The sequence below is a fragment of the Misgurnus anguillicaudatus genome, chromosome 24 (genome assembly GCF_027580225.2).
Source record: "Misgurnus anguillicaudatus chromosome 24, ASM2758022v2, whole genome shotgun sequence".
In the NCBI taxonomy this organism is placed as follows: Eukaryota; Metazoa; Chordata; class Actinopteri; order Cypriniformes; family Cobitidae; genus Misgurnus; species Misgurnus anguillicaudatus.
Window position 1 is genome coordinate 20,320,031 of NC_073360.2, and position 25,837 is coordinate 20,345,867.

General features: G+C 36.4%; 1 protein-coding gene across 3 annotated transcripts in view; it reads left to right on the plus strand.

Moving 5' to 3' along the window:
• The window catches only part of grik4 (glutamate receptor, ionotropic, kainate 4), a 548,585-nt gene that overhangs the window by 343,195 nt on the left and 179,553 nt on the right, over positions 1-25,837 (plus strand). For all 3 annotated transcript variants that reach the window (XM_055196455.2, XM_055196452.2, XM_055196453.2), the window contains exons 4-5: positions 7,735-7,899; positions 18,904-19,001. In XM_055196455.2, coding sequence (XP_055052430.1) covers positions 7,735-7,899; positions 18,904-19,001 — 263 coding nt within the window. The remainder of the gene's footprint in view (positions 1-7,734; positions 7,900-18,903; positions 19,002-25,837) is intronic.

Genomic DNA, 25,837 nt, shown 5'->3' on the forward strand with positions numbered 1-25,837 from the left:
AAACCTGCTGTGGTTGCTAAGGGTGTTGCTACAGTAAGGGCGCAGTGATAAATAGAACTGTTGGGTGAAGCGGTCATAGCCGCGTTTTATTGTGAATAAAGCACAGCTATTGACCAATCAGAATCGAGGATTGGAACTAACCATTGTATAAGCTGATATAATGCTTTTACACCTCAACCAGACATCTTGTGACATTTTGCTACGGCGATATCTTGTCACACCCCTAGTAATAACCAGTATTCAAATGAATGAGAATGGTAAAAGGCCAGTCAAAAATAAAGTCAAACAACCTTCGAAAGCATAATAAGAGACTCATTTTCAAATCACGTAATGTTGGCTTATAGCGCTGATCTCTCAGGGTCTTTACTTTGCTGTAGTTAGATCCTCTGTCAATTTCCCTGGGACGAAGCGAAGAGCAAATCTAGTAGTTCGAATCTGATGTGGAGATACCCAGTGTAAGCTGCGGTTGCTGAGTTGTTTGGCTTTAAGAAGGTTTTGCGCCCAGACGGACATTGCAAAGATAAGCTAAGCCCTGTGATAATGCATCTCAATCTCGCACCGTAAATCTTTGCTTTTAAATGACAAACATATCTTGGTCTTGTGTGCTGCTGCTGCCATAAAAGCCAAGATCAAATCAGATCGAGAGTCTTAAAATGCATTCACGGTGCTTTCCCCGAAAAGTCAAGCTTAGACTAGTGTGAATTTTCGCATGCTAGCTAATAGGATGTATGCAAAATGGTAAACAAGCCTGGCCATGCTAGTTAAAAGACAGGCTACAGCACAGTTACAGGTACTTCTCATGCTACCTTTATACTTAAAGTCTTAATAACTGAATGCAATACCTCCTATAGCCACATCAATCTCTTTCATGCTGCAAAAGCTCTTAAAGGACCTCAAAACATGCGCTTTAATGCTATTACAGTAAATCTGTCTCCTGTCATTATTGTGGACAGTTTGCTCATTAATAATCAGTGATGTTACACAAACGCGACATACAGTATAGATCCCGCACTGTACTTTGATGTATTGCAAGGCTCATTTGGATCAAACAGCGTTACGGCACTTAAAGGTGATCCAACAGCCCGTTTTATATGCATTCATTCACTCTGATTAAGTGGGTGATGGTGCTTTTATAATAGGCGTTTGTAGTACAGTGGGCGACCCCTGTGAGTGATCACTTCCTGTCTTCCACGGCTAGCCTGTTTGGCGTACTGTTAGCCAAGTCTGGCAGTGTAATGTTAAGACTTTAGTAGCTTTACTGTATTGACGCTGTAGTACTGAAAACCTCCGGGAGATGCTTTAAACCTTTATGAACTGTAATGTCAAATGATTTGTTTCAGAGTTAACTGCAGTATACATTGTGTTTAGCAAGCGATGCAGGTTAATTGGTAGGTAATTGGAGTAATGGTGCTAACATTTGGGGACAGAGTGCACAAAAACAACAGCAAGAAGTACAGAGTGCATATAAACATTGTAAAATATTATGCCGCTGTTTGCCAGTAACTTACTGTAAATTTAAATGTATGTTATTTAATGGCAATGGTGTTCAAAGTTAAATAAACATTAAACATGATCAAGTCTTTGTCTTTACAGAATAAAACTATAAAATAACAGCCTCATGCAAAGCATTCTGGGAACCAGAAATCCTCATCAACCTTTTTCAGTTTTTTTTTTCAGATTTTGGTTCCCAGAATGCTTTGCATGAGGCTGTTATTTTAGTTTTATTATGTATAAACAAAGACTTTCATTCAACTTTAAACAAACTGTTGCCAGTAAATAACAAATGTAATAATTAATAATTTTAAATCTACAGTAAGTTACCGGCAAACAGCTGCCAGTAATACTGTAATTTCTACAGAATTTTTTTATTTCAATTCTTTATAAATCCAGTCGCTGCATGACTTCAGAACGGGTTTTTGGTTTATTTCTGATATGACCAATAGTTTTGACTTCAATAAATGAGTGAGCCATGTTAATTTAGTAACCACTTCAGATAATTTAGTGAGTAGCCTAAGTGAGCCATTTCAGAATGATGAGCCCTGTGACTCATTTTAACTAGTATTTTAACAAGTATTTTTATCATTACGCACAACCAGCGTGAACAACCATGTGTCATTCACTTACCTACCAACTAAAGGCCAAACATACACAAAAATCAAACACTTGACCGTGTGTTCAAAATCACCTAGACTTAAAATGACTTGGCAAGCATAGTGGCTGCATATTGCACCCACACATACAACTGAATTAAAGGTTGATAAGTAAGCACTTCATCTAATTCAGTATGTACTGCCACAGTATGCGATTATATGGACATAGGGACAGTCTAATGACAACAGCAGTGCAATGAGACCTGCATTTCTGGTACAGTATAGCATGAAGATGCATTAAGACCCAGCATAGTCCGCTCTGGTTCCCATGCACATCACACATTGCAGAACTTGTGCTCTGGAATGCGGCGCTGCTCGCCATTGATTTCTCTAAAAGGGTCAGCAGCCGAGCCAAGACCGGAAGATTGAATAGAGGGTGTACTGCAGCAAAGTCCTCCTCCACCATTGCTTTGACTCTCTTACGGCAGTGCCTTCAATATGTCATTGCCCCAAAACAGATCTTCTCTTCTAATAATTTTACCCTGTGCAAGGATTCTGTTTAGCACCTGCAATTCCATTTGGTTGCATTGACATCTACATTTCTGGCCATGTATTGAGAGTGAATACATCGGGGCTTAGCACAGAGAGCCAGTGTTTCTTTTTTGGTGCAAGATTTAAAGGTGAATTTTGCTCAGTTTGAATTTCTTCTGCCTTTCTTGCGTGGGGCAATGCGAATGACGTGATATGGGCGCCGCGTTTGCCTTGAAACAACCCGCGCTATTTGCCTCAAATGCGTCCTCTGCCCAAGTTGAAATGATTCAACTCCAGCTAAAAATTTAAATGTTAAATCCCTAATCTAGAGCGATTAACCCGATGCCCCGCATTTGGTGTGTACGTAGCATAAGACTTTTTTTGTGTACATAAAAGACATATTTCTCTTAAATATTGTTCACATTGTCTGTGTTAGTGAGCACTTTGCAGAGATCTATTCACCTCACAGTTGTGGCATATCAAGATCCTGATTAGACAGCACGATTTAACCCAGTATCACGAAATTACGTACCTATAGTCACGTCAATTTTTGATTCTTTTCTGTGACAATGTTTTTCTGCGTTTTTACGTGACCATATCACGTATTTCTGTTTACGTGTTGTCACGTATTGGTTACTGAACTGTTTTGTCCAATTTTCTTAGCATTGTTGCTTCCGTTTATGGTTAAAATTACATAAATGACATCCTTACCCAAACCCAACACTAACCGTGAAGCCAGGCGACAAAAAATAGTTTAAAAATCTGAAAATATAAAAAATAAATTCTAAAAAATAGTATAAACCAATAACTAAAAGTGATATCCTAACGCAAACACCAAATCTAACCCTAAACCGTAGCGAGGTCTGGGAATCACATGCTAATTTTCTCGTATTTGAGGCGTGGTTTACGAATGCCCAGGGTCGTTTATGGGGCACCACGAATGTCTATCAAATCTATCAAGTCTGTAAGTAGCTCATAGCCAATCGTTTCAATTATACCAGATGATGTATGTAGAGCGACATAAATTCAAACGTAAACAGCTTTTATCGTTACGTGTGCACACAGCTGAAAGCTATGCAACTAAACCAGTAGCTGTATATTGATATTGAAAAGGAACACAACTTAGTGGCACTGTGACAACCACAGTACAAGCATAATGACAATATGATATTTAAGCAATATCGCTCGAGTAGGAGTGTGATATAGCTCTATATCATCACGGCTGTGATTAGGCCAGAGGCAATCACAACCGTGATGATATAGAGCTATATCACACGACTCCGAGAGCGATATTGCTTTTATACAACAGTTCGACGGCACACGTTAGAAAAACGAAAACTAGAAAACAACAACGGAGTAATTTTAAACGCCTCTTTGTTTGAGAACTACTTCTTCCGCCACGGATTTGAGGGCTGCCAGAATGACAGGTAACACTTTCGGCTGCTTTGAATCTCATATTAACTCAATGGACGGATTCGCCGTTTTTAAATATTACAATTTCTTGGTCACAAAGTGTAGTTTTAAGATTAGTTCAGTCGAGAATATATATGTATTATATTTAAATCTGCAGTCGATTAGTAAAGATAGCGCCTGTTTGAACGTTTGCTAAGTGAGATTCGGTACGTATGAGAACCAAAGCATGAGCGGACGTCAGTGTTCACTCACCCGGCTGAACACCGCCCTCTCTGGGCTACATCTCTGACAGGGATTCCCTGGCTCCCATGTTGGCCTGATGGTCAAAAATTTGATCAAATCAGCAGTATTTGGTGTCATGATGAAACTATTACTTGTTTTCTTAGTCATATTTACTGTCTTTTGTGTTGTTATTGTTTTGGCGCGAGGTAAAAGTTAATAAAACTATACTTCTATAATGTTACTATTGGTTTACCATTTCATCTTAACGCGATACGAGCACTCGGTTATTATTAGACTTCGTTCTTGTCAGTACTATATAAAACAGTTTTTTATAAGTGTCAGAGAGATGTTTTTGCATGCTGCTTATAAATATACCAGTGGCGATATTCTCATAACATGTTTTAATAGTCACGTCGCGATTAAATAAATGATCAATGTCCACATTTAAAAGCTGCGGTGCTTACCTGCAGTTCCACGGTGTTTTCGCGTTCTGATTAAAAAATGAGTGTTTACATTCCTCTTTCCAAGTGTTAATCGTCCACACGATGTGACAAGACATTACTCCCGTTAACTTTAACGTAACATCCAAGAGCGCTGATCCTTGACGGAATAATAACTTCCGATTGGGGATTCACAGACTGATTTACGAGCTAGTGAACTAATGAGACACACGGAGAGTGATTCAAAACAGCGCGGTTGTGTGTGACTGCAGTTTTTCCATTCAGAGATGAGCCTGTTTAGAGGACCTCCATTCACGAGGTGGCGGAATGATACGAAAGGTGAAGCGGTTACTGTGCTGTTATCAGTAGAATATTGCACGCCTCTTAGCCAATCAGATTCGAGAACCAGAAAGAACTGTTGTATAATAATAAATACCACTTACCATTTATATGTTAATTGTACTTTGTAGACGACAATGCCTAGCAGGTTGGTCCTATAAAACTCTGTGGTTATCATGGCTTGCCATGTCCAAACATCCTTCTTGGATATGAAATTGTTTAATGCCAAAAGTTTCTCTTTTTTTTTAAATAAACTTGCGTTCAAAACTACTTCGAACACTATCTAAGGCTGCATTGAAAAGTAACTTCGCGTCTGCTGCCGTGTTGGACAAAACTGCTTCAGTGTGTCACATAGACATCGTCATCGACTTACTGCCCCCTCCTCGTTCTGTGATTGGTTTCCTATTTCAGGGGCAAAATTGGTCCATGCTAGACTTGCACCGTGAATACATTTGCGCGCAAGGCAGCATGGGGAAACCCTGGCAATACATCATGCACAATTGCCCAGTAACTATTCCTTGTGAATTGAGTTACTGTACCATGTTTATTTTACACATTGGTGTGCAATGAATGCCAGGTATTTTTGTGATTTATTGACATACACTCGTTCTGTTTGTGGTTCATATAATCCTTACAATTTGGAATATGTAACCGTCTCTTTACCCTTATTCACAGTGGTAAGCTTATAATAAAGATTGATAATTTGAGCTGTCAAATACGAGTAATGCCAGTTTGACTTTAACTTCAATTACTTCAAAAGTAATGCACAATTTTATGTTTTAACCAATGATGGCAATGGTGATGAATGAGAGGAGGTTATGGATTGCAAGTGGATAAATATCCTGCGATGCCATTGGAACATACCCAGAGTATTTAGTATAGCCGGCCAAGACAAAACAAAATTTACAAGCTTACAAAAAATTGCTCTTTTTTGTAGTTGAAATTTTTTTTTTATGCAAATACACATTGTAATATATTTCCAGGTATTACCAATGGGGGAAAGTCTGTAATGAACGTGGCCTTTCCCCAAATGTACTGTAACATAGTACGTTAATTTATAATTACGTTTTTTTTTAAATCACCTCTGTTAGACAGAAATTTGTTTTCTGCAGAGTGCATTAGCACAAATTAAACCTCTGTATATCGAAACGTAATTGCTTTAACCCAAACGCACATTAAAATTTCAGTGTTTGGCCAACTGCTGCCAGAGCTCTCCATGAGCAAATATATTTAATCTCATTTACAACACACCACAGATCTTCATTTACCATTACTAAACAAACTTCAGGATATTTATGGAAGTCTTCTGTCGATTGTTTTTTTATTAGGATGACTGTTGTGTCTGTTTCTGTCTTATTTGAATTAAATTGTTTGTCATTAAAGCTGTCTAAATCACAGCAGTTCCATTTATGTCTTACGTATTATATTTATTATTTAATGATGATTTTATAGTCTTTATCATTGAGTGGGCTGTGCTATGCTTACTAGTACATTATTTATAACATGAAATAAACATATATACTCTGCTACCATAATGTTTTCTGACAGGTTTGAGAAGTTGTGTGAAAACATATTCGTGATTATGCACAGTTGTGGCTCTGAGATGTAAAAAATACCATTTTACTCTATTTAGCAGAATCTAAGCAGAAACTACTGCTCGTATAGCATCAAAATTGGATTTATTATTGATTTCAATCTTTGACATGACCTTACTTAGTCAATATTAAATATATACAGTAAAGATATCAAGGTTATATTTCATAAAATACTTTTTACATTATGTAGGATGGTTTTATATAGAAAACAGTAAATCACAAAAATGACTTTAGATGGGTTTTCACAGGCAGGGTCACATATAAAACTATTTCAATGCTCCATACTTACAAGAAACAGAAAAACGCTGTTCTTGTTTTAAAATACTGTGATATACATTAAAACAAAAAGTGACAGATTGCTCACCTCTATCTCTTTTCGTGATATGATCTGTCAGTGTCTAAACATAGTGTAATATAAAGATTTCTTTACACAGGTTTTACAGAATACATAGAAATGTACTTCTAACATTAAAACTATGACAAACATGATCCAGCTTCACTCATGGCAAACATTCTGGTGCTATAACAAGGTTTCCCAAGTAAATGTTATTTGCTTTACATAGATTTTAATATCCCTGTAGGCCAGACTGTCAAATACAGGCATAGTCAGATATTGTCACTAAGCCTTGAATCAACTTACCGCAGACTTGTCATATTTGTAGCAAATTGAACACTGATATGAAGAAAGTAGGTGGAGGTACAGTCAAACATTAACAGTATCAAGCAGCAATCACGACTGTAAAAATAGGGCAAATATATCGTCTATTCCCAGTGCAATAGTGTGGCAAGTAAAAACAGATCCTATATGCTTTGTAATCATAACATCTACTGTATATGGGGCGCTTGCACAGGTAGTAAGAAACTTTATATTTTTTATCTACTGTAGGTGAAGCTGTGAATGTGCTTTTTTGTTGGCACAAAGAAACAATCATGTGTGCACTCCCATGATTCCTTGTTTCGAATATATCCTCTGGCTACCTGCAGGCTTCTTAGTCTCTGTCACAACAGATCTATTTGTCAAAATATGCTGCGCATAAAATTCTTTAAATTTATTGGTCTCTCTGTCTTTCTCTCTGATTTTCTGTCTTTTTTTCTGTGTCCCAGCTGCCATTCTTGATGACCCAATGGAGTGTAGCCGCGGGGAACGATTGGCCATCACTCTGGCAAAAGACAGCATTAACCGTTCCAGCAACCGCTCCACCACAGGCAAACTGGAGGTGGACATCTTTGAGCTGCTAAGAGACAGTGAATACGAGACAGGAGAGACCAGTAAGTGTTGAATAAATAATTACCCCAAATGTGGATATACAAATGGGGTCATATCTTTACAAGTGCCTTGCAGGATGTTAACAAAAAATAATAAGAGGGATAATGAAAATTGCATTTTGTTTTTATGTAGTATTACCTCAATAATACATGTACGTATGCTTGATTCTTAATACATTCAACAGAGAGAAGCATACAGTATGTAAACTTTTGAATAGGATGTTTAATATAAATTTAGTTTTTTTTTTTAGTAATACATAGCTTCCTAGTTTTAGAATAATTTACATTAGCTGTGTATACATGCACAAAATTCTGTCAATCAAACGTCTGCACAAGCGCACAGCCAGGGTTGCCAGATTCGCGTATCAAAACCAATGGACATTCAAAACTAGCCCAGAAGCACCCCAATGACTATTCAAAGACCAATAACTAATGAACCAAATCCTTTCATTATTAACCCGCAGGAAGAAAAATCAACTTGTGGAGACAGTTTAAAAGTAGCCCAAATCTGAACTTCGCAAAAAGCAGAGGACTTGGCAACACTACCCTGCGCACAGCATCTCTCGTTGAGTTTACGCTTTATCTCTGGATAAATCTACAAAAAAAGTTGAGTTAGAGAAAGTTTCTTAAGAAGTTTTTAGTTATAGGCAATGAAAACACCTGTTTTGAAAGGCACAACGCTATTTTATTCCTTTATGTAATGTTATGAAACATGAACCCTGTAAAATGTTTCTGTGACGAGAATCATGTGATACGTAAATATAAGGTACATATAAGACGTTAACTTGAGCACAATTCTTCTGCGCATGTGAACAAGGTATTTTTGCACCTATACTTGTGCATACTTTTCTCCTAATGATCGGATCACAGATCGGACTACACCACCCCTTTCAATACAATCGAAATTTACATCTGATCAACCTCAATCATATTGATTAAGGTCTTATGAAGGCTTTTCAATTCGATCAAGCCACCAATACGATTACAAACGGATTACTTGGTTACGTAGCTACTGTGTTGAAAACTGATTTGCTTGATTAGTAATGTAGTTTAAATAAATGTAATACAGTGAATTTAAATCTGTTTACTTTAATCTACTAAGAATATAATATATTGTAAGTATACAGGCTGCAGATGCAGACAGTTGTTTGGTACTCTCTTTTTTATCCAGTTTTACTTTAGCCTTACCTTTTTAATGGGCTATGCATGGGTTGACACATTTAAAATGATTCACAGGTAGAGGCCAATAGTAGGATAATAGAACATGGGATTCCTTTCACACAATATTGACCCAATTTTTTGAAACAATGATAAACTACATTCAAACTTTTTGTATATTTGCAATTTCAGCCTGAGTACTACCTATTTTTTGTAAAAGAGTTTTCTTTTTAAGAAGTGTAAGATAAAAAGTTTACAACTTCCATCTGACATTGATGTTCATTATTCCAGCCACTGGTGTGATTTCTATCAAAAAATTTAAGAATGTCTTCAAACAATAGAAGTAAGATTTGTTTTTCAGTGGACATGCATAGACAAAAGCTATCACTGGGGCAGTACCCTTAAAGGATTAGTCAATTTTCTTTAAAAAATCCAGATAATTTATTCACCACCATGTCATCCAAAATGTTGATGTCTTTCTTTGTTCAGTCGAGAAGAAATTATGTTTTTTGAGGACAACATTCCAGGATTTTTCTCATTTTAATGGACTTTAAAGAGGCCCTTCCACATAAAACCGTTTTTACTTGTATTTTTTGATATGTGTTAGGTCCATGTGTGTTTGTATTGTGTCGTGAATGTGAAAATTAACTTCCGCCTCCTCTGTCAGCTCTAGCCACTGAAAAGAAATAAGCGGAGAAATCAGGTCAGTTTGAAACTCTTATCAGTGTGACGTGGAACTGATCGAGGTCATTAATATTCATGAGCTCGTCAACTTGAGCCCGCGCCCACATATTACGTGTAGTTGAGTTAGTTTTCATATCAAGTTACAGCAAGGATGGCTAAACGTCAACCGTACCGTAATCGGCCATTGTTTTTCGTCGAGAGACATCATTCCTATTAAACGAGGGAATCATAACAGTTGCTACATATTTGGATGTTCAGAATAACGCTGGATTTGAAGAGAGACTGCGATTAAAAAGCGGATCCGGACAGAATGGCGCAGCTTATGTGAGTAATGCACTTTAGTACTATGTGTCACTGTAGTGGCCGGTGTTTTCTCTTCCGAGGGACGCGAATTCATGCTGCACACACTTTGAAAGGGTTTATGATAAAAGACACGTACGCGTGTGTGCGAGTAAAATACTTTAGTACTTTGTGTCACTATGAGTTCTCTTTAGAGGGACGCGATTCACGCGAATTCATGATGCACACGCATCGAATGTGATAAAAGATGTGTGTGTTTGTGCGTTCGTTACACGTGTGTCGAAAGGGTTTGTGTAAAAGACGTGTGTGTGTGTGTGTGTGTGTGTGTGCGTGCGTGCGCTGCTACACGCGCATCGAAAGGGTTTACGATAAAAGACACGTGTGAGAGTGTGTGTGGGTGTGTGTGTGTGTGTTTGTGTGTGTGTTTTTGTGCTTGGGTTTACGATAAAAGACACACGTGTGTGTGTCCAAGGGGTTTATGATAAAATATGCGTGTGTAAGAAAGACACTGTGTCTTAAGACACTCACTTAACATTAAACTGATTACACATGAGATTAAATTGAAAGTTAGTTTGAACGAAAAACTGTTATCCAATAATAGCAGTGGGTGTTTACTTCCAAGTCGTCAATGCAGCCCGCCCATTAAAACGGATCACTTCTCTAACCAGCCTCAAAACCAGGGTACAAAATAGCCTATTACTTATTGCTTTTGATGTTTTTGGAGTAAAAATCATGCAAACATCATGAGTAGACCTCAGACAACAGTCTAAAACAATAAAAACGCCAGAGGAAGGGCACCTTTAATGGACACCAACAATTAACAGTTTTAATGCAGTTTAAAATTGCAGTTTCAAAGGACTCTGAACGATCTCAAACGAGGCATAAGGGTCTTATCTAGCGAAACGATTGTCATTTTTGGCAAGAAAAATAAAAAATATTAATTTTTAAACCACAACTTCTCGCCAGCGTGTCCTCACGTAATTGGGTAATGCCGTGGAAAGGTCACGCGAGACATATATGAAACGCACATTTGCGGACCATTTTGAAGAATAAACTGACACAAAGACATTATCATTCAACATACAACGTGGGAACGGTCCTCTTTCTCCACACTTGTAAACACTGCTGCGTAGTTTCGATACGTCGTCCATGACCTCTTGACGTGGTGACGTATTACGTGAGGTAGTGCTGGCGCGTCACAGGACCAGAGGAAAACGAGAAGTAGTGGTTTAAAAGTGCATATTTTTAAAATTTTCTTGTCAAAAATGACAATCGTTTCGCTATATAAGACCCTTATGCCTCGTTTGAGATTGTTTAGAGTCCTTTGAAACAGCAATTTTAAACTGCATTAAAACTGTTAAGTGTTGGGGTCCATTAAAGTCCATTAAAATGAGAAAAATCCTGGAATGTTTTCCTCAAAAAACCTAATTTCTTCTCGACTGAACAAAGAAAGACATCAACATTATGGATGACTTGGTGGTGAGTAAATTATCTGGATTTTTTTTAAAGAAAATTGACTAATCCTTTAACAAAAATCCTAATATGCATTAATGGCACATATGTATACATTTGGTACCAGTACGTACCTTTGAGGCACTGATATGCACTCTTTAGGTACAAATATGTACCTTTTGAAAGGGTACCACCTCAATGACTTCTGTACCTTTATTTCTGAGAGTGTTTGCCTGCTGTGTTTGGAGTAAATGTGAATTGATTCTTTTCTTCCATATGTCTATTTCTAGTTAAAAATATTTTTGTTGTATAAAGGAGCTATTATTTAGTGACAATTAAATTAGCAGCTTTTCAGTCAGAAAATAAAATGGGCTGTCATATTTTGATGTCTTTAGAGTCAAAAAGTATTTAAGCACGGATAGTTAAACAATTTTTGTTTCATAGGTTATAATGGAGCCACTCTCAATGACCAGTTAATACTCCATGAACAAATGAACACATTAAAAAGGGCAAAAGGAAGATTTTGTCAGGCATTTATTTTACCTCAATTAATTTTTAATCAGCATTCATCTGGATTTTATTATATGTTGCCTTTTTTATTAAAATTGTACAGATACAGTGAAGTTCAACAGTCAATGTGATTTTTTGTTCTTAACAAATTATATAGTCATGTAAAACAATTTGAGTGTAATTTAAATTAAAACTTAACATTAATTACAGATTTCAATTTTCAGTTACAATTTCCTGCACACTCTCAGAAGTAAAGGTACAAAAGTTGTCACTGGGACAGTACCCCTTCAAAAAGGTACACATTTGTACCCAAAGAGGGCATATTAGTACTTCAAAGGTACATATTGGCAGTTCAAAGATACATATTTGTACGTAAATGATACATAATAGGACCTTTTTAATGGGTACTGCCCCATTGACAGCTTTGTACCTTTATTTTTGACAGTGCATTTCACATGTCCCAATTTTGTTGAATTTACAACACTTAAGCTGCCGTGAACATCACATAATCTGGTGCATGTTGTGTGTCAAATCAAAGAAATCTGACCAAAACTAAAAGTGGTTTACATTGCAAATGTGCTTATTTTATTAGTAATCTGCAAAAACTTTACATTGTTTATTATCAATTACAACTGTTTTTGACTTTTAAATGTTAATTTAGATCTTAATAGATTTTGAATTCCAGATATGACATTTTTTAAGTGTTTTTAGAGTCCAGTTTTCATCTCATAGTCAGCAGGTAACAAGTGAAAGTTGCCAATCAAACAGCTTGCGTATCTCTGTGAAGCCCTAAATTTAACATCACGTCCCTCCGAATCCAAAAATCAAATAGAGTTGGGGAGAAAAAATATATTGAGTTGCTCACAGAGGGATATTAAGCATGTTTGCTCTAATTTAGCATTGTAATAGCTTGCATTATTCAGAAATTGAATTAGGAATGGATCAGTGGCAGGAACAGGAAGGGAGAAATGTCACACAGCCGAACGTTACCTGCCCTGCTACAGTATACTCCCTTCTGAAATCACTGAAGCGTGCATCCTCTCACATTCCACACTGTGTGTGGTTTGCATGCTAATGTGTGTGATCTGATGCGATATGAAAGGAATGAAAGTGTATTGAATCCAGCCACAATCTATGATGCTTACTCAATTTTTACGGTAACATCCTTCTACAGATACGCCTCTCCTCATTAATGTCCAATGTATTGACTCTAAATGGTCATTGAAGTGATCACACGACCGACGTGAGGGTACATTTGGATAATGGATACATGCCTTATGACCAATGCATTGTTTCTGGAGCATATTTAGTAGATGATTGCATTCCCATTAAAATCCTACAGACAATTATTTGACTTATTATACATCTTATGAAGAATTTGACACACATACTTGTTTAAAAGCACAATGAATACAGTATAACAGTCCGAATACAAACCTCCAGATATTTTTTGTCACAGTTAGTATATCACTAATGTACATCTTACATCATATATTTTATAAGTTTCCTTATACTGTCTGTCTACTGCCCGTACTAACAAATATTTACCATGAAGCTGCTATGCAAAATTGTGAAAAAAATAGATTATAGAAATTAATATCAGCTAAAATTATAGAAATAGTTTTAAATCAAAACATGACTTGACAACATAGAAGTCATGGTTTCAATTCGTGGCAAATGTAAAGATTGAATGCATTGTTAGGCACTTTGATAAGAGCTTCTTTCAAATCCATATATGTAGATTGCTTTTAAAACTGGACTAAGCTAACCAAAGTTTTACAAACTGTGTTAAAAAGGGTTAAAAACTCAACCATCCCATGGATTATCCCATCATCAATATACACTCTAAAAAAACAAACGGTGCTATATAGAACCAAAACTGTTGATTTGAATCGTAATCATAGAAGAACCGTTTTTAGTGCCATATAGCATCGGTGAAGAACCGGTGAAGCACCTGTGTAGAACCATATAGGGGCCATGTGGAACCACTATAGCACCACATTTGGTTCTGCATGGCACTGTGTGGTTCTGCACGGGTGCTTCACCGGTGCTTCACCGGTGCTATATGGCACTAAAAACGGTTCTTCTATGATTACGAGCAAAGAACCACTTTTGGTGCTATATAGCACCGTTTGTTTTTAGAGTGTAGAAGAGGCATTAAAACCCAACAGCACATTTTCGGAGATGCTACCAGCTGTCATTTTGCAAATGAACCACTATAGGATACATTTTATTGTAGTTCTTATGAGTGTCTCTGACATAATAACACAAAAAACGCATTTAAGTAGCTGTACCATTGTTAAGAGCCAAATGCGCAGCACTTCTCTCTATCAGCAAAGGTTATGTCACCTTGGTTTTGCCAGCTTGTTTTTAACATCACAAATATGTAAGCGAGGTTATTAAATATCCTTTATGCCTGTGTATTCTGATGGTTATGCAAGATTTTATCGTCAACATTACTCTTTCAGTTTTAGGAGCGGTCATATAGCTGTAACTGCTGCTCTCAGCATCGCCATCCATCTCACAAGTGTATGTGTATATTTACATTGAAATCCTTCAAATCAGAGGTGTGAAAACACTGCAGGGTTTCATGACCTTTTAATGGAAGTTTTATACACTGTCAAAAATAAAGGTACGAAGCTGTCACTGGGGCAGTACCCTTTTAAAAACGTTCGTATATGTACCATTTAGGTACAAATATGTACCTTTAAAGGTACATTTTGGCAGTTCAAAGTACTAATATGCACTCTTTGGGTACAAAGGTGTATCTTTTTGAAAGGGTACTGCCCCAGTGACAACTTTTGGACCTTTATTTCTGAGAGTGTACATGTTCTAAGTGCAACAATTCAGCCAATCATCTTTTGATCACATGCTTTTTCTTTGTTCTGCTGAACACAAAGGAAGATATTTTGAGCGATATTTGTAACCAAACCGTTTTTGAGCACCTTTGACTTCCATAGTAGTATTTTCTTCTACTATGGAGTCAGTGGTGCTTCCATTTCCTGCCTTATTACAAATATCTTCCTTTGTGTTCAGCAGAACAAATACATTTATACAGGTTTGTAACAACATAAGGATTAGTAAATGATGACAGAATTTTCATTTTTAGGTGAACTACCCCTTTAAGTGCATATTATATGTCATTTGGGACGTAGTTAAAGTCCTGTTTTCTCCAGAATTCCCTCTTGCTCCAGCTGTTAAAGAAGCAACAACTGTCTCACTACACTGCACACACAATCCTAATTAAAACAAAGACAGATTATAAATTCATGTATTAAACTTTTGTGTGCAAAAACAAAAAATCTGTTCTTAAATATATCTTAAAAGGTCAGTTAATAATGAAACATAATTTTGAGTAAGAGCCCAGATTAATAACATTTCTAAGATTCTGATTGGTTGCAGTATGATTATTGTATTTACTCTTATTCTCCTGAAATATTTTGAGTATTATAGTTTAAAGCTGAAGTGTTTGATTGTTTTTCTGTTAGAATACTTCTCTCCCATCTTAATGCGCAGAGACAACTGTAAGTAAGCAAATTGTGGTATGATTACCCCAAAAAGTGTAAACAGCTGGTAAAGTGTTGCACTTTACATTGCTCTGTTTGTTTGAGCAAACAGTTTGCGGGGAGCCATGTTTGAAAACAATCATATTTTTTTTCAATTTGGTTTGGTGATGCCGGTGGTGCAGAAAGTACACACTTCAGCGTTCAACAAATATGTAAAGTAGTACACATATGGTTTAGAAAACATCATACGGGTTTGAGAATAAAAATCCTGCTGTTATTTACACTACAGTATATTCCCTTATATTGAAGTATCTTCACGCAAGCATTGTCACACAACAGCACTTCATCGTGACCATGGCTCCAAAAGCACACTATAAAATCACTTTTAAACTTTTAGCTTTATAAAGTACACAGTATGAAATAAGTACTATAGAAGTCTTATGAAATCAGCAGTGTGTGATGAACCTGTTATCTGGATGCTTGTTAAAGTATTTGTCAATTTTCTTTAAAAAAAAAATCCAGATAATTTATTCACCACCATGTCATCCTAAATGTTGATGTCTTTATTTGTTCAGTCAAGAAGAAATTATGTTTTTTTAAGGAAAACATTCCAGGATTTTTCTCATTTTAATGGACTTTAATGGACCCCAACACTTAACACTTAACTCAACAGTTAACAGTTTTTTCAAAGGAGTTTCAAAGGACTCAAAACGATTTCAAACGAGGCATCTTATCTAGCGAAACGATTGTCACCTTTGACAAGAAATTAAAAATATGCATTTGAAGAGTTTAGTTGCAAAACGAAATAAATCCATTTTTTAACATTTTTGACAAAACATGTTTATTATTATGTTATCATGTTATTATTTTGTTTTATGGTGCTACTTAGCTGTATTTTTTAAGTTATGAAGGTTTAAATCAAAACAAACCAACTGCAGTTGCATTGAAATTAATTGGAATGCACAACCAAAAAACGAGATTTCTGAACAATTAAAAAAACGGTGGTTATCTCGTTTTGCAACGAAACTCTTCACTTTTAAACCAAAACTTCTCATCTATCTCCAGTCCTGTGATGCGCCAGCGCGACCTCACGCAATACGTCATCACGTCAAGAGGTCACGGATGATGTATGCGAAACTACGCCCCAGTTTACAAGTGTGGAGAAAGAGGACCGTTCCGATGTTGTTGTATGTGGAATGATACTAATTATTGTCTTTGTGTCAGTTTATTGTTTAAATGTTCCGCAAAGGTGCGTTTCATATATGTAACACGTGACCTTTCCACGGCATTACGCAATTACATGAGGTTGCGCTGGCACGTCACAGGACCGGAGATAGACATGAAGTTGTGGTTTAAAAGTGCATTTTTTTTTCTTGTCAAAAATGACAATCGTTTCACTAGGTAAGACCCTTATGCCTCGTTTGGGATCGAGTCCTTTGAAACTCCTTTGAAAAAAACTGTTAAGTGTTGAGTTAAGCGTTAAGTGTTGGGGTCCATTAAAGTCCATTAAAATTAGAAAAATCCTTGAATGTTCTCCTCAAAAAATGGATTTTTTTTAAGAAAATGGAGTAATCCTTTAACCCAAGAGCCTTTCTCAATGCATCTCACCCAGCCGTGCGACTCGATCCAGCGACCTTTGGGTTTTAAGCAGGACTCTCTGACCATCTGACAAAAATGGGTTTGAAAGGACAATACTCTTAGAAGAAACGGTCCCTAGCTTTCACTGGGTTGTTACCCTTTCAAAAAGTACACCCTTTGCACCTTTAAGAGTTCATATTAGTACGTCAGAGGTATCAGATGTATACATACCTGAAGGGCAGATATTACACTGTCAAAAAAAGTACATAAAAGGTCCAAAGAACCTTTCTGTCACTGGGGGAGTACACTCATAGATTTATGGGTATACAACACATTGAAATGTTGTACCTTTTGGGTTGACCTGATGACCTATTTTGTACCTTAAGGCACATTGTAGGGGAAAAAAACAGTTAACTGTACCTTTAAAGGTACACAATAGATCCATAAAGGTACAATATTGTATTATGTGTACTGTAGTGTACAAAGGTACAAAATTGACCCTTTTTGACACCTTTTGTTCCTTTCAAAGGGTACTCCCCTAGTGACAGCTTGAGACCATTTTATGACCATTTTTTCTGACAGCAAATAAATAAATAATGATTTTTCATTATTACACGATCTGTCCCTTTAAAACACATCACTGCTTTCGAGACACTGTGTTCAGGGGCCGGATTCACGAAACATTCTTAAGAAGAAAAATCTTCTTAACTGCCATTTTTATCTTAAATTAAAGCTTAAGAAAAAAGTTAAGAATATTTTGTATTCTCAAAAAAGCTTCTTAAGAAAGTTCTTATTTTTTTCCTTAAGTATGTTCTTAAGAATAAACTTAAGAAGAATTCCAATTCTCGAAAAATAAACTGTCTTAAATAACATCTTAAAGTTAGGATAACCTTACAGTAGTCTTAAATCTCAAAATGTAAGATGTTTTATGAGTTAATGTGATTGTTTTAAATATGACAAGTTGTATTTTGTAGTCTGAAATGGCAATTTAATCAGTTTACTTCACATAGATTAGTTTAAAGAGGAATTCCACACTCATATTATGAAGTTTAATGGCTACTCAGTATATGAAACACAAATAAGTATTAGTGATAATATTAGCAAACATTTAACTTCCTCCGTAGTAGCCTAAATTTATTGTGAAATTACTTAACAGCTAAAAGTCGCTCTAAGCGGGAGGCGAACCGGTAATCGCTCCATCATGAAAGTCGAGGGCTCCGAAACCGCGGGCACGCTTCACCCTCCGCGTCCGTCTCTTGGCGCGTGAGCGCGGGAGACGAAGCCGTGGGCACGGAGAGTGAAGCACGCACACCCAGAGCGCTCGACCCGCATGACGAACCGATTGAGACATTATGGAATTATATTTACACACCGCACCGCCTTAATACAAGCTGACCTCTGTTAAAACAGCGAATAACATCCTGTTGATGCATCACTCGTTTGTATCGCGTTAATGATCGCAAGGTAGTCAAAAGATTAATGGATACGTGTATTGTTACCTCATTAGCAGGGTATCTTAATTCATTTAAAAGTGTGTCATTTTATTCTTAAGACACAAATTTAAGATATTCTTAAGAAAAAAATTGAGAACTTCTTAAGAAATGTTTGAGAATTGCACTTAGGAACATTCTTACGCACTTCTTATAATTTATCTTAAGAACTTTCTTATTTTTTGTCTTAATGTTTTCGTGAATCCGGCCCCAGGTTTTTTTCCCCAAATAAAAAGGCACACGGCAATGTTCTTGGCAAGTTTACGTCTCGCGTTATCACTACTCGTCTGTAATAAATGACGGTTGGTCTTTTTCTTGCCTGTTGACAGTGTGCCAGATCATGTCCAAAGGAGTGGTGGCGGTCCTGGGTCCCTCTGCCAGCCCGGCTTCCAACTCCATCATCAGTAATATCTGTGGCGAGAAAGAGGTGGGTGATGCCATTGGCTGTCTTTTGTCATCAATGCCCGGATTATATTACTGAATAATCATTCATATCATTAGTGTAATGACTGGTGTGGTCTGTGGCATGCTTCAAAAGAGACCCCTAACCACAGATGAACATGGCGATCAAGCCGAGTGTTAACCTGTGACTACAATGTGTAGCCGTAATTAATAACTACATGAATGAATATTGACAAATCACTCACTGTAACTCTACTGTTCGCTGCGTACGTCTGTTCTTCCTCTGGCAAACATGTAGAGAGAAGTGATCTGTCTCAGTAAATTACTTCAGAAAGAATTAAATAACATTTAGATTAACAGTGAACTACCGTTGATTGATCTTTCTCTAAAAAAGGTTGCAGTGTGCCGTGACGTTACATCTGAGAGGTTTGCTTTAGGACAATTATCACAGTCAATGAAAAAATACATCTGCTAATAATAGTGTGGGACAGGAAAAATGTTTTTATATTTATTAAAGGGGCCACGGCATGAAATTCTGACCTTTTCCATGTTTAAGTGCTATGATTGGGTCCCCAGTGCTTCTATCAACCTAGAAAATGTTAAAAAGATCAACCCAGTAACTTAGTTTTGGTAAATCATTCTCTAAAAACACATGAAAAAATAGGTCGTTGAAATTTGGCTCTCCTTATGATGTCATAAGGAGCTCTTATTATAATAATACCACCCCTTAAACTGCACTATCCAACCACAGCAATGCCATTTAGTGCAGAGAAAAGCACAATTGAGTTTTAATTTCAACAAACCACCATCATTGTGATCAGTGTTTGAATTTCATCAGCTCATTTGCATTTTAAAGGACACACCCAAAACGCCACATTTTTGCACACTTCTACAAAGTGGCAATTTAAACATGCTATAATAAATTATTTATATGGTGTTTTGAGCTAAAACTTCACATATGTGCTCTGGGGACACCAAAGATTTATTTGACATCTTAAAAAAGTCTTGTGCCATGGCCCCTTTAAAGAGCATCTTTTTCATTGCTAAAAAACAACGTTATTTTGTGTATTTGGTATGATACAATGGGTTTGCGTGGTTTATGGTTCAAAAAACACATTATTTTCCGCATACTGTACATTTTTTTTGCTCCAGATATCCCTGCCTTCCTCAAATGCTTTGATTTTGAACTTGTCGATCTGAAAGCGCTGTTTGCCTAATTGGTCAGATAATCTGTACATTGTGATTGGCCTAAATACCTCTGACGTCAGCCGGAAATGTGACGCTGCTTACCATGTTTTGAAGATTAGCTCATAAGCAATACCGACAGGAATTAATATCGTCTTTACTACCTTATCAATACGAGCCGAATCTGATCCAGAAAATGCTTTACCAGCGCGGCTTAAACAGGACGTAACAGATTGGTAAGGTAAGGATTACTAAAACATTAAAATCATGCAAGACAAACAACAGGAACTCGACACTGCCTTGTTTCGTTAATGGCTCTTTAAGCACTTCAATATTTAAGAAAAAATATTACAGGAAATGACGAAATTTACCTCTATAGCGACAGCTGGTCTATTCGCACGGGATTAGTATTACCTGAGGTAATTTCTCCAGACCTTTTTGTAGAAGGCAAAAGTCGCAGTAATCTTTACTGACATTGTCCGTAATGATTACTGACATGGAGCATTCGGACAGGGCTAAAATTACTGAGAAGCTCTGATAAAAATTGTTTTATCCCACCTCTCTATGTAAAACTAATCCCGTCCGAATAGTATTATAGGCTATTTACGGGGTGTGGGTCAGAAGCGGGAGGAATTATGATAATGACCGTCATGTCCACATCAACAGAACTGTTGCCTACAATCCGTGTGTTTGTTGTAAAATAGATTTTCATTGGAAACAATAGCTTTCGTCATTGTTTCATTTGGGATTTGTACCTTTTGCATATCATTAACATGTACTAACACATATTTACACACCAAAGGAAATGTAGAATCGTGAATCGGATAATAGTTGCTCTTTAAACTTATATAAAAAAAAACATATACAAGTTTATATTTCTTAAACTTATATTTCTGCTTTGTTCTCTGCATAGTTTGAGACTGTGAACTCATTAATACAGACACATCTAAATGACCTTGTGCTTTGTGAAGAATATTCGCCTATGGATATTTGTAAATAAAGGATGTGTGCATTAGACGTTGCCTTGCAAATGCAGTCTATTAGACCTGCCTCTGTTATGTTGTTATATTACTCAAACAACACTATTAACAAGAAAAATTGTAAACCATCCCCTGTACGTGTCTGCTTTAATAAGCCTTCTACAGTTAAAAATGAACCAAGTTACTATAAATGAAACTGTATGGCTATTTTGTTACAGTCATTATATGTTATTTAAATCTGATAATCATGCAGTAAAGACTGACATGCATTTATGTGCTTCTCTTTAACTTTTAATTGCTTGTGTATTGCTGTAAGGTTACTATCATTACATCAACAGTTCAAAGCAAACCTTAAAAGACTAGCATTGGCTTAATTAAATCAAATCTAGAAGGCGCCTTTGTTACATAAAGGATAATAGGCAGACATACATTAAGCCCTGACAGTTTAACAACTGGCCGCCTGTACATTATCCCGCTTGTTATTACACAACTATTTACCTCATAAGTAAGGTAAGAAGAATAAAATATTGATTTGAAATATTTTTTTGCTTATTTTTAAGGAATGGACACCTTCCGCAAGGAGTTTACAATGTCAGACAAGGCTTACAAATGTCACAAACACACTATTTGGCTTAATAATTTGTAAATATAATGTCATATATGTTATTAAAGACATATTTATATTACATTTTGTGTAATATTAAACTGTACCTGTCAAAATGATTTGCAGCATCCGGGTTACCGTGTGTTATTGAGTGGTTGTTCATAACAAACCTGCAAATGTTGTGACTGGCCAATCAGAGTCAAGCATTCTAATGAATTGAATAAAATACAGCAAATGCTGCCATAATGTGCATCATCTCTCCACGCCGGAAGTCAGATTAATACATTACAGAGATTATGAATAATGTACCCTTAAACAAGTACTTAAATGACTAAGCATTCGTTTTTAATGTCTTCATAATTCATAATTAGTAGCACTTCCACTTCCGAAGTGAGCAACAAACATAGTCACACCTTATAAATAACTGTTCAGGTCACAGAAGAGGCATTGTGTAATGAAGGTGTAAATGCTTTACACTAGCTATAATTCTCGACTCTTAAATTGTGAATATTTATAATGCTGACATTTGACTTGTTTTCAAGAACTGTTATTTATCTTGTCCTGATGTGAGGCTGTAATGGTCTGGATTTGGTTAGTGCTGCAGAGGGCTGGTAGTTGGTTTGAAATGATGGTGTTTTTTACCCATTACTCTGGAAAGGGGGAGGGTATGTGGATGGGCACTGCTCACTGTCCTTAGTCCTTGGGAAAGGTCAGTGTGCTCCTGTTATTGTTATTTTAAAATAATAGTGACATGTCGGTGTAATGGTCTGTTGGGGATTTGTTGGTTCATGATGTGGTGTGTGTGTTTGGAAGAGAGAAAGAAATGGGAAGGCGTTTAAAAAGTCAGTAATTGTCTTGAAAAATAATATCTATAATAAGCACGAATTATAAATGCAATAAGAATATATGTCCTAAAATTATATGTATGCTTGACATATGCTTACCGTGTGTATTTGTGCTTGTATGTGTTTGTTGTCTAGCTAGAATGCAAACCTGCCTGCGTCCGTATATCGTGAATGTTGCCTGTATCTGTATAGTCTCATAAGTATCATTTCAATTTCCTTGCACACCTGCTCTTCGGTTAACAATTGGACCTGAAGTAAATACAGAAAGATAGCTCATGACAGCTAGAGCGCTGGGATGAATCCGTGCTCATTTCATTATCATGAGTGCTCAAATACTCTTTCGTGTAATGTAATGTAATGTAATGCAGTGATGGAGTCTCCCATCTGGAGGAGGAAAGCAAGATTTGCTCGGAGGGTCTGAAGTATATACACTTATCTCGTTACTGGCTGAAATATGTTCCTTGCATGCCTTTACTTTTAATTCTTACACAACTTCCTCTATCCAATTACATCAAGTGGCCAGTTTGATACCATATACAGTGTTGGGTGTAACTAGTTACTAAACAATTACTTACTGTAATTACTTTTACTTGAAAAAATAAAGTAAGGATTATTCTTATTTTTCCAGTAATTTAATTACACCTCTGATGTAATTTTACTAAATACAGTACTGCGTATGGACTGTAGAACAATTATATGTATATAATACAATAGTGGATTTAACAAAGTCTAAGGTTAAAATGCATGTTTTTATGTATCCTTCTCACTTTAAATACTTTGGTGAGTTAATAAGAATAATGGTAACACTCTAGTGTAGTTTACAATTCTCACTTTTAACTGGTTGGTTATTACTATTAATATTACTGAGATATTGGCTGTTTATTACTTAAAAAGCACATATTAATGGCTGATTCTGCAAAACCTTATTCTACATCCGTATTCCTACACAATTCCTACCAATACTTAAACTTAAAAACTACTTTACTATGTATTAATAAGCAGTAATTAGGAGTATATTAAGGCAATAGTAGTTAACTCATTCCCAGCCAGCCATTTTTTGAAAAGAACAGACCCTCTGCTTTTAAACAAACAATAAACGAACAAAATGGGGAGAAACGTTTCATCCTATCTTTTTTCTCTGCTTCAGGGCTAACATTTTTCCCACGGAGTACATGTGCTCCTAAATGAAAAAATGTAGGAGCACACAAAGAAATATAGGAGCACAGTGAAAGAAGTTGATTAAACTGCTCAATTTATATGGATTAGAATAGTTTATGTTTATGAATAGTTTATGAACGTTATTCAAAACATCAAAGTGGTAGTTGTGTAGGGTGTCCATGGAGGGAAAGAAATCTCTCAATTTCATCAAAACATTCTTCGTTTGTGTTCCAAAGATGAGTTAAAGTCTTACGGATTTAGAACGACATAATGGAGAGTAATAAATGACAGAATTTTCTATATTGGGTGAACTACCTGTTTAATATCCAAATGTTATTTTTAACCTACTTCAAAAGAACTTATAAAGAATGAACACCTGGGTGGTGAAAATCTTAAAGAAATTACAAACATTTATAAAAAAAGTACAAAGTTGCACATTAAGTAAGGTCTAAATTAGCATTAGTTACAGAAATCGTATCAAATGAATCATAACACTGTCTTCATTGTATAAATTAAATATATTTATTACTTTTTAGAGCTACAGAAGTAATTTTCTCTTGTCTTGGGTTGTTTGATTAACATTAATGACACAGACTTAAGTAGGTTAATTGAGGTTACTGTCTCTTTAAGACCAAATAAGCACAGATTGGTTTCTGCCTCTAATCTATGCATACACTCAATGTCATGGGCTTGCCAGACCTTTCGTAATAGACTCAGGTCTGAGTGTATTTGGCAAGACCATAACAGTACTATGTTCTGTGTGGGAACATGTGGAGTCATATAGTATGTGTGGCTTCCACGTGTTCCCAGTGTTTTGTGGCTGTCATGGTCTTGCCTGACCTTGGTTATTATCCAGGTCGGATGTTAGAGGGCAAGGCTATGGCAGCATTGTGTTTACGTGGGAACACGTGTCACACATACATGATGTGAAAACACACGTGTTCCCACGTAAACACAATAGTGTCTTGTCACTTTTACCCTACTCCCTTATGTATTCGTGTCTTACGTGATTAATTATGTTCACCTGTTCCCCATTGATGTGCTGTCTTTATAATGCCCTCGCGTTCTCTGTGTTGTGCGCGTGCGTTGTTGAATGTTCAGAGTTCCATGTCTTCCGTGTGCTCTGTTTCCAGTTCCTGTTTTGTTCCCGTGTTTTGGTTATCATCTGTTTTACCCCCTCGTGGGTTTTTCTGTTATAAATAAATTCATAGTTATATTTTTGTATCCTTGCGTTTGGGTTCTTCCTTTAGTTTTCCTTATTCTGTGTTTCCCACCGTGACACTCAAGACATAAACAAATGTTTTTATTAGAAAATGAATGCTGTGGAGATCATTTTGTTTGTATGTGCCCTGTCAAGAACAAAAAGATTTTATGTTTGCTTGCTCTTTGAAATGTTATAACACATCATGTTATGTTCACATCACGACCCGTCCTCTTGCATGTTTTCCATGTGAAGTCAATGGTATGCTTCGCTTCATCGCACTGTTGTTCAGTGTATTGAGAACAGCCCATCAGTCACGCACTGTGCTCCTAAATTATTTTACAAGTTCGCACATAACTATTTTTAGCCGCAAATGCGAGTGAAATACTCGCACTGTAGAGCCATGTGCTTATAAACTCTTAAATATGGGTATTTTTCTTTAATAATTTTCTTTAATGCATTTTTGTGATTACATTTTGTTGGACATCAGATTCAGAACAATTATCAAAACATACACAGAGTTAAAAATTAGTAAATAACATTTTGGCTTCAGTTTTTTTTTTCATAAATTGGGTAAGTGCGTCTAGTGCAGGGGTCCCCAACCTTTTTTTCACCACGTACCGGTTTCAGCTTAAAAAAAAAATTCGCGGACCTGGGAGTGAGATGGGGGGGGGGGGTTGGGTCGCTGAGTTGCTGTTCAAACGTGCTGAAAATCCTCCTGAAAATGTACGGAAGTAAAGATAACAACCATGCATTAGGAAAATTAATAATTGCTTTATTTAGGTTATAGCATATTTTCTATAGACGTGTAAAACCATATTTTGGCGGATTGTTTTTTACTTTCATTGTTTTTACTAGTTTGCCTGCCCATTTAGTCTTAATAATTAA